Raw genomic sequence first — 8845 nt, forward strand, 5'->3', positions numbered from 1 at the left:
AGTTAGTTGAGCGTCTAATTCATGGTTTCGGCTCAGATCATGATCTCGCGGTTTCGGTTTTGTGGATTCAAGCCTAGCATCCACTTGGGACTCTCTCTCCCCCTGCCTCTCCCCTGCTCGGTGCTCTCTCTCTGTCTCTCAAAACAAATAGTCTTAAAAACAAAACAAAACAACACAAAACAAAACAAAACGACACGACACATATTTTAGGTGGTGGCCTAGAGCACAAATAGCAAAACGGAAATGGAACAGCACTTAGCCTTAAAAATGCTGGTTGCAACCCTGTCCGCGGATCCCTGGGTGGCCGATGACTTGCTACAGGCCGTTCACAAAGTATGAACCTGGGACATACAGGAAACGGTCGTTTCTGTTTTCCCAACGCTCGGCTCCTAACGGAAAGCCTGGAGAAGACGGAGGAACAAAGCCCCCAAGCCGGCGCTCGGCCTTCGGAGGACACCCCGCCGGCTGCGCCCTCGCGCCTCCCGGGCAGCGGGGTCTCCAGGACTCCAGACGACCTCGGCCGTAGGCTCTGGGGACTAACACCCCTTTTCTTGCCACTGATCCCGTTCTGAAAGCCACTCTTCCTTTTAAAAACATGGCAGCGGGACTGACATACGATTCGCACCCAGAGTCGACGCAGCGGTCTTCGTGCGGGGGTCTGGCTGCCCCGAGGCGCCTCGCCGCGGAGGGCCAGTGTCGTCCAACGCGCACCGCTTGCAATTCAAGCAGGAAGTACGTAGCATGTCTCTCTGCTCCGGGACCGCACTGGCTCGACGACCGCCGCCAGCCGGGGAGGGTCGTCAAATCCCCGAGCCCTGCGGAGGCGGCCGGCTCTAAGGCGCTTGCGCGCTGCGGCCCGGCAAAAGAGTACCAGTGCGCATGCGCCCCGGCGAGTCCATTTCCCGGCCTCCCCCGCACCCCGCCCTGGCGCCGAAGGTTCCGCCCGCGGAGGGGCGGGGCCACGCGCGGCGGGAAAATCGGCGCGGAGCGCGGCCCCACTTCCGGCCTCGGACTGCAGTCTGCTCTGTTTCGGTCCCGCCGGGTCCTCGGTCCCGCCGGGTCCCCGGCCCCCGGTCCCGCCATGGCACAGCCCCGTCTCACCGACTTCTTCGCGCGCCGCCGCCCCGGGCCCCGCGCCGCGCCGCCGCGGGCCAAGCCGGCCTGGCGCACCCCGAGCCCCGCCAAGCCGGCACCCCCCACCCCGGCCCGGACCCCGGGAGGCAGCCGCAAGCGCGCCCGCCCGCCCGCCGAGCCCACGCGCGACCACCCCGCGCCGCCCGCGCGCAGGCGGCTGCGGCTACCGGCCGACACGGTGAGGCCGCGGCGGGGAGAGGGGGGAAACTGAGGCCGGGGCGGGGGGCGGGGTGAGTGGATGGGCACCGACGGGGGAAAACACTTGGAGGGGAGAGCCGGGAAACAGGGCGGGGTGGCCTCCAAAAAGACTTGCCCTGGAGGGAGGGCGCAGAGCAGGGGGTTGCATGCACACGGTGAACCGAAGCCTCGAGAGGGAGGACTCGACCATTCGGAGAACGGGCCTGGAGCGGCTGCGGGAGACAGTGGAGAAAGCGCGGGGCCGGGTCACTTGAGACCCGGCAGGTGGGCCGGCCTGCTGGAGAGCACGTCAGTGGGGGTGGGGACAGAAGGCCCGAGCGCAGTGGGCGGCTGCGCGTCTAGCTTGCCAGCAAGGCTGGGCAAGGGGTCAGGCCTGGCCCCTCTGACTTGACTCCAGCAGAAACTGTCATTGGTGCCCCAGCAGCTGGTGTGTAGCCAGCTGAGGGAAGTAGGAAGCCCTCTCTTACCGCAGGGTGTCCTCACTCGTTCTCCTTTGCGGTCCTGTCCACCAGGTCTCGAGCCCCAGTGCCCTGGCTGCCCCAGGCTCCCCAGAGGAGGCCACTCTCTCAGCAGGCCAGCTGCCCTGCTTGGCAGCCCAGGAGGACAAGGTGAGGCTGGCCCCGGGGGGAGGGAGAGTGGTGTGGGGGTGACGGGCCAGCTGATGGCATCTTGTGTCCACAGGCCTCCTCAAAAGTCACACTTTCTGAACTCAAGTCGTGCCTACAGCGGGCACGGGAGCTAGGGGCCCGGGCCCAGGAGCTGAAAGCAAGTGCCCAGAGGAAGGATGCTGGGGAACCCTGCGTGCTGGAGGACCAGGGGCAGCCAGCAGGGCCATGGTGAGTCCTGGGTGGGCAGACAGGCACCCAGGGAAAGGCTGGGCTGGTGGGAACATGGCAGGCGGGACAAGGCTGGGGGGCTGCTCCCCTTCCAGTCCCTGCCACTCACTTGCTCTGCACCTCAGCCTCCATCCATAAGAGGGTGCCCGTTCTTGCCTCAGTGGCCCTTGTGACTTTGGAATGCCGTCTACAGCTGCCATTTGTTGGGTATTTGTCTCCTGCGCCCATGTCTGTCCTCCTGAGCTCCTGAGGTCATATGTGCCTCGTAGAGATAAGGAGCCAGGACTTCCCTAGGTGACCGGGCGAGATGTGAGGCCACGCTTTTCTGGTTCCAGCCCTAGTGCTGGTGACGGGAGACTGGGCTTTGGGACTGGTGTGTGGTGTGTCACGGGAACAGGGACGGTTTTCAGGCCCCGGCTCCGGGGTCTCCCTGGCCATTTGGCCTGCCTGCCGTCGGTGTTGGAGGGTGTGGGTCTGGTGCTTCTCCTGAGGCCTCACTCCCCTCCTGGCAGCGGACAGAAGGCGCCCGCCTACCAGCGCTTCCACGCCTTGGCCCAGCCGGGGCCCCCGGGGCTTGTGCTGCCCTACAAGTACCAGGTGCTGGCCGAGATGTTCCGCAGCATGGACACCATCGTGGGCATGCTCTACAACCGCTCCGAGACCGCGACCTTTGCCAAGGTTAAGCAGGGCGTCCAGGACATGATGCGCAAGTGAGTGGCCCGCAGAGGGTGGGGGCCTCACCCTGCCCGTACGGTCTGAGTGTGCCCTTCCCGGAGCACTCTGACCCAGCACCTTGTCCCGCAGGCGCTTTGAGGAGCGCAACGTGGGCCAGATCAGAACCGTGTACCCCGCTTCTTACCGCTTCCGCCAGGAGCGCAACGTCCCCACCTTCAAGGACGGCGTCAAGAGGTCCGATTACCAGCTTACCATTGAGCCGCTGCTAGACCAGGGTGAGCGCGCTCTGACTGAAGTCACGCGTGTCCGAGCCTCGGTTTCCCCGCCAGTGACACTGGGTGGTTTTGGGCGTGGCGTGAGGCGTCGGAGACCAGCAGCCTGGGGGCCTGGGTGACGGGGCGGGCCCGGGCTGGGGGCTCAGGCCTGAAGTCTTCCCGCAGAGGCTGGCAGCACGGCTCCCCAGCTCACGGCCTCGCACCTCCTGCGGCGCAGACAGGTCTTCGGCCAGAATCTGGTGGAGCGCGTCCGGGAGCACCACAGGGTGAGTGACGGGGGTGACCGGCTCCGTCCTCGGAGGAAGCACCTCCCCGGCAGGCCCTGGGCTGGGCCCCGAACCGTCCCTGTCACAGCTCCGTCTTACCCCGCAGGAGACGGGCCCTCGTGAGAGGCTGACTCTTCGAGTTCTCTTCACCCGTCTCCGTGGCTGCCTCGTGGGGTGGGTGCAGGGCTGGGCGACAGCCCCGCTCCTGGTTCCCCAGTGGAGGGCCGGGAGCTCAGGGCTGCAGCCTCAGGCCCCGGGGGCGCGTGATGGGCTCAGTGCTGCTCTGTGCCGGGTGTCGTGCCCTTTGGCCCAGCTGAGCGCCTGATCCCAAGATGGCCCGACTGGGCATCAGCCCTGCCCGCCCCCCCGCCCCCGCCCCCGCCCCCGCCCAATGCAGATGTGCCTGGGCTCACCTGGCACTCGCGTCTCCTCACACAGGCCTTCCTCGCCTCCCTGAACCCGCCCATGGTGGTGCCTGAGGACCAGCTGACACGTTGGCACCCCCACTTCAATGTGGACGAAGTGCCTGACATCGAGCCGGCTGAGCTGCCCCAGCCCCCCACCACGGAGAAGCTGGCCACCGCGCAGGAGGTGCTGGCCCGTGCCCGCAGCCTGATGTCACCCAGGGTGAGGCCGCCTTAGGGCTTGCGGGGCGGGCACCGATGGACTCCAGTCTTGGCCATGGGCCTCCGGGGTGTTGGGACGTGCCCTCCCCCCTTACGGAGCGCTGCCTACTTGGCAGGCTGCGCCCTGGGCACCGGCCACCTGCCGTGATGCTCAGGGTGAGCCTAGGCCGGCAGACAGTGACCTCCCTGTGGCCGGGCCGGGTGGGTGGGGCCTTCTGATTCTCCCCTCTGAACTGCCTCAGATGGAAAAGGCCCTGAGCGACCTGGCTCTGCGTACGGCCAAGTCCGGCAGCCCCGGGTCCCCCGGCCCTGCCCTGCCGGCCACCCCGCCGGCCACCCCGCCGGCCACCCCGCCTGCCGCCCTGAAGGGGGTGTCCCAGGACCTGCTGGAGCGGGTGAGTGTCCGGGGTCCTGGCAGGGGCCCGTGGGACCGGCTCTCCACTGACCGTTCTCGGGGCCTACCGCAGATCCGCTGCAAGCAGGCGCAGAAGCAGCTGGCGCAGATGACGCGGCAGCCGGAGCAGGAGCGGCGGCTGCAGCGGCTGGAGCGGCTGCCCGAGCTGGCCCGCGTGCTGCGTGGCATCTTCGTGTCGGAGCGCAAGCCCGCCCTCACCATGGAGGTGGCCTGCGCCAGGATGGCGGGCAGCTACCATGCAGCCCTGAGCCCTGGTGTGTGCAGGGGCGGGGCCGGGCCCTCCCTGTGTTCCCCGCTCAGGATGAGGCTGGGCACGGTGTCCTCGAGCCCCCACCCGGCCCCCAGACCCCCTCAGACAGCGCCGGGCCCCACGGGACTGTGGGTTCCCTCCAGACTGCAGGGCGACCCCTCCCTCCCCCTTCCCCCCTTTCCCCCTCCAGGCTGGGTGTTGGGCTCAGTGGGAGGGTCAGCTTCTCAGCAAGGCCATTCTGTCACTGCCCGGCCCGAGCCCTTCCACCTTCCCACTGTTGGGTCTGCTGCTTGGAGGCTTGGACAGGCCTGCGGGGGGGGGGGGGGGGGGGGCCGGCCCGCTGACTGGTCTGGACCCCCCCACAAGGGGTCAGTACCCCCTCCCAGGCGCACGGCCCTGCTCACATCCTGTCTGTCTGCAGGGGAGATGGAGAAGCACGTACAGCTGCTCTCTGAGCTGCTGCCCGACTGGCTCAGCCTCCACCACGTCCGCGCCGACACCTATGTCAAGCTGGACAAGGCTGCTGACCTGGCAGGTGTCCTCGCCCGGCTGGCCCACCTTGCCCGTGCCGAGGCGGCGCTGTGAGCCTCGTGGGCCTGGGCTTAGGTCCTTGGCCTGCCGTGTCTCTTTTATTCCCTTTAGGAACACAATGCACTTTTCTTCCCCTCCTAACTCCCCACCAGGGTCCCTGGCCAGTGCGGGTGGTGGGCCCACCCTCTTGCAGAACATTGTCATTAAACTGGTTTCTGTTGGTGACTGTCATCGTTGGTGTCTTTGGGGGCACAGCGGAGTGGGGTGGCTTTGCAGTCTGTGCAAGCTTGGGTGAGGCGGTTGGCACAATGCCCCCGATATGTCCACATGGGAATCCCTGGTGACCCAGTGGCTCGGTGTCACCGCTGGACCCGTACAAGAGGGAGGCGGACTGCAGGACTGGGGGATGCAGGGGGGGCCCGGAGCCCGATTTTCCCCGGAACCTTCAGGAGCCAGCCCCACTCCACTGACAGTGTCGTGAGCCACCCTGCTGGTGTGACTGACCACAGCAACTGAGAGGCCGTTTGGGTAGCACCTGCCTCCTGAGAGGCAGCTGGGAGCAGACAGCCACAGAACGCCAGACACATGCCCGCCCAACCCGCCAAGTGGGATTCCCGTGCCTCTTGGCCCCGGATAAAGAACAGCCACTCTAGCAAAGCACTTTATTCACCTCTTTTCGGTGTTTGTAGGTGGCCCTGCGGTGGCCGGGGCTCTGGCCTGAGCTACCAGCTCCAGGCCTCGGCACCTCCAGAACCTGCAGGAAGGGCCCCAGGTGGTAGAAAAGGGCAACTGCAAAAAAGTTAAAAACAAAGTCCAGACGGGTGGCCAGCGCCCCCTGGCGGCCATCGGCCAGCCACGAGGCAGGAACTCCTCTCCGCCAGAGGGGGGAGGGTGGGTCAGTCGTACTGCAGAAGAGAGAAGACCGGCACGGCCCCCAGCTTCTCCCTGCCCTTCAGCGAGGTCAGCTCCACCAGGCTCACGCACTCCAGCACCTCCGCCCGCAGCTGGCCCAGCAGTTCACAGGCCGCATGCATGGTTCCTGAGTGGGTCGGCAGAGGGCACACAATGAGGCCCCACCCAGCCGGGGGGCGGGGAGGGGGAGGAGGTGGCGTGGGGACGAGGCTCCCACCTGCCCACACAGGGTCTTGCCGCTCACGCGTAAAGTGTACAGCGCTCAGGCCCCAACCCGGGTCTCACACGTGGGCTGAGCCACTTTCCTGCACCCCCAGCAGTCCTAGCGCCAGGCCCTGTTTGCCGGAGGGAGGGGGCGGGGAGACCCTCACCCCCAGTGGCCAGCAGATCGTCCACGACAACCACCTTCTGCCCTGGCTCCAAGGCGTCTCTCTGGATTTCCAGCTCAGCCTGCAGATGGGAAGCAGGCACTCGGTCTGCACGTCTCCAGACGCGGCCCTGGTGTGCAGAGCCTGGGAGGTGGTGCCGACGAGAGCCCAACCCACCCAGCTGCCGCTTGGCTGCGTGAGCTAGGCTGGCGTCTCGGGCAGAGTTGGCATCAGCCGAGGCAGCTACACCCGACCCAGGGGATATCCTCAGGAAGCCCAAGGGTCACGGGTGGCGGTGCCCAGCCCACTCACCTTCCCATATTCCAGCGTGTACGAGGCAGACACCGTGGGGCCGGGCAGCTTCCCTCGCTTTCGGATGAGCACGCAGCCCAAGCCAAGCTCCTGGGCCAGGGAGGGGCCGAACAGAAAGCCTCGGGAGTCTAGGCCTGTTGGTCAGAGGTGGGGTGTCAGGGGTGGCTGTGTGGCACGGGAGCACGAGGGTCCCCAGGGGCCAGTGCCGGACAATGGCAAGAAGCCCCTGGCTTTGTTGGCTCCAGCTAAAAGTCCTTGACTGAGCACCTACCTCTGTGCACAGAGCCTGCTGGGTGCTGCAGGGCAGGAGCGGGGACCCAGAAGCGGAAATAACTGTGTGGCCTCAGGGAAGTTACCTGCCTTCTCCCCACAGCCCTGCCGCCAGCCTGTCACTGGGCTGCTAATAACCAAGGAGCGGACTCAGACAGCTCCTGTCATTCTTGCAGCAGCATCTGCCCTGGAGGGGCTGGCCCCGGGCTATCTCCTGCTATCTCCCGCGGTCACTCACGGGGAAGCGCAGGCCCCACCCCCTAGGGGTGCAGCGAGGGAGGGCTTCCAGAGGAAGGAACCCTCCGAAGGACACAGTCAAGTGAAAAGCGGTGGTCCCGCAGGGCAGCGGGGAGCCATGGGAGGGCCGGGGCATGGCGCTGTCACGGAGACCTGGCCTGCTGGGGTCCTCCCTGAAGCCCCGTGCTGGGCAGAGGGCCTGGCCCACAGCTCAACACACAGATGGGGAACAAGAGTGTTCTTGGCCCAGTGGACTCTGGTCAGACACCCCTGGGGATACTCAGCCCGTAGCCCCACCAGTCCAGAACGGAGGACCAGGAAGTCGGCGAGAGCGAGGGGCACGGCGATGGGGTGACCTTGCCCTCAGCCGGCCACCGCAAGGACGCGCCCACCCTCAGGCGGCCAAGTGCCGCTCAGCAGGGCCATCCTTACAGCCTACTCGAGGATCGGCAGCCAAGCACGGTGAGACGTTCAGCGTGTCGCCGACGGACGCCCCCCAAGCCTCTCCTAAGCTAACGTGGGTCGCCCCTCCGCGCCGCTCAGGGCTCAGGGGGGAGGAACGGCCACGGTACCCTCGCGGAGCCTGGCACCGACCCGGCGACCTCTCCAGGCCTCTCGAGACACCCCAGGGCACAGCATCGGCGCCGGGGGCAGGCAGGAGGCCCGGGGAGGGTCCACCCGGGGTTCGAGGACCCGCCCCTGCCCCCTCCACTTACCCACGATGTAGTCGATCTTGCCGCCGTGGGTCTCTTTCAGGTGATTCGTCAGGAGGCGGATGGACGCGCGGAAGGAGTCGGGGTCCTTCAGGACGGGCGAGATATCCCTGGCACGCGAGGGCAGGCCTGGTGACCCCCGGGGTCGGGTCCGGGCCCCGCACGGGGACGGCGGGCTCGCTGGCCTGGCCCCGCGCGGTCGCCCCCCCGCCCCGCCCCGCGCCTGCCCCCGCACCTGAACAGCACGCCGGGCACGGGGAAGTCCGGGAAGCAGCGGATGCGCCGCGCCACCAGCTGCAGGTCGGAGTCCGCCATCCCGGGGTGAGCGCGGGGTGAGCGCGTGTCCGCGAGCGGCAGGGGTGCGCCGGCGGCTCTGCGCCTGCGCGAGCGGGCGGGGCGCCTATGCTAGGCGCCAGTGGGCGGGGCCGCCGTCCCCCGCAGGGACTACCGTATTCCACCGAATCTTGGGTGCCGCGTTGTTGCTCTAGCGTCCTGAACAGGCGCGCCCCGTCCGGCTCGTCGCCGCCGCCGCGCTCGCTCTCCTACCGCGCGGTGCGAGGGGCGGACGCGCGCGGCCACCAACATGCGGTGCCCAGCCCGAGCGTCCCCTGCAGGAGTACGCCGGTGGACGGGGACGGCAGCGGGGGTGCCGAGCCCTGGAGGGGACGGGCCGGCTCCGCCAGACCCTCCGGGAGCGCGCGGGAGTTGGGCGTGCCGGGGCCACCGAGAGTCCAGCCCCGGCATCAGCGACGGGGCGGGGCAGAGGGAAACCCACCCCGCCCACTTCCGCAAAGGGTCAAATCCTGATTTAAAAAAAAGAAAACAAG

General features: G+C 67.4%; 2 protein-coding genes across 2 annotated transcripts; one reads left to right on the plus strand and one right to left on the minus strand.

Annotated features, from left to right (window-relative positions):
* Positions 1–934: 934 nt before the first annotated feature.
* Positions 935–5431, plus strand: CDT1 (chromatin licensing and DNA replication factor 1). Its single transcript, XM_045440001.1, has 10 exons — positions 935–1312; positions 1845–1940; positions 2014–2168; positions 2681–2878; positions 2973–3118; positions 3284–3384; positions 3823–4011; positions 4253–4405; positions 4478–4679; positions 5097–5431. The coding sequence occupies exons 1-10, from the start codon at positions 1082–1084 to the stop codon at positions 5258–5260; spliced, it is 1635 nt and encodes a 544-aa protein (XP_045295957.1). The 5' UTR covers positions 935–1081; the 3' UTR covers positions 5261–5431.
* A 423-nt stretch (positions 5432–5854) lies between these two features.
* APRT (adenine phosphoribosyltransferase) lies at positions 5855–8796 on the minus strand. The gene is made up of 5 exons (XM_045440004.1): positions 8254–8796; positions 8022–8128; positions 6799–6932; positions 6490–6568; positions 5855–6245 (listed from the first exon to the last, which is right to left on the minus strand). The coding sequence occupies exons 1-5, from the start codon at positions 8331–8333 to the stop codon at positions 6103–6105; spliced, it is 543 nt and encodes a 180-aa protein (XP_045295960.1). The 5' UTR covers positions 8334–8796; the 3' UTR covers positions 5855–6102.
* Between the last annotated feature and the right edge of the window lie 49 nt (positions 8797–8845).

This window comes from Leopardus geoffroyi, chromosome E2, assembly GCF_018350155.1.
Source record: "Leopardus geoffroyi isolate Oge1 chromosome E2, O.geoffroyi_Oge1_pat1.0, whole genome shotgun sequence".
In the NCBI taxonomy this organism is placed as follows: domain Eukaryota; kingdom Metazoa; phylum Chordata; class Mammalia; order Carnivora; family Felidae; genus Leopardus; species Leopardus geoffroyi.

Bases quoted from the DNA above. Each gene is read 5' to 3' on its own strand.
- APRT (XM_045440004.1), bottom strand. From the start codon at position 8,333: ATGGCGGACTCCGACCTGCAGCTGGTGGCGCGGCGCATCCGCTGCTTC. The intron at 6,569-6,798 runs GTGAGTGGGCTG...TCCCATCTGCAG, and splicing joins ACACGCTGGAATATGGGAAG to GCTGAGCTGGAAATCCAGAG. The intron at 6,246-6,489 runs GTGAGGGTCTCC...CGACCCACTCAG, and splicing joins CGATCTGCTGGCCACTGGGG to GAACCATGCATGCGGCCTGT.
- CDT1 (XM_045440001.1), top strand. From the start codon at position 1,082: ATGGCACAGCCCCGTCTCACCGACTTCTTCGCGCGCCGCCGCCCCGGG. The intron at 2,169-2,680 runs GTGAGTCCTGGG...CCCTCCTGGCAG, and splicing joins GGGCAGCCAGCAGGGCCATG to CGGACAGAAGGCGCCCGCCT. The intron at 4,406-4,477 runs GTGAGTGTCCGG...GGCCTACCGCAG, and splicing joins CCCAGGACCTGCTGGAGCGG to ATCCGCTGCAAGCAGGCGCA.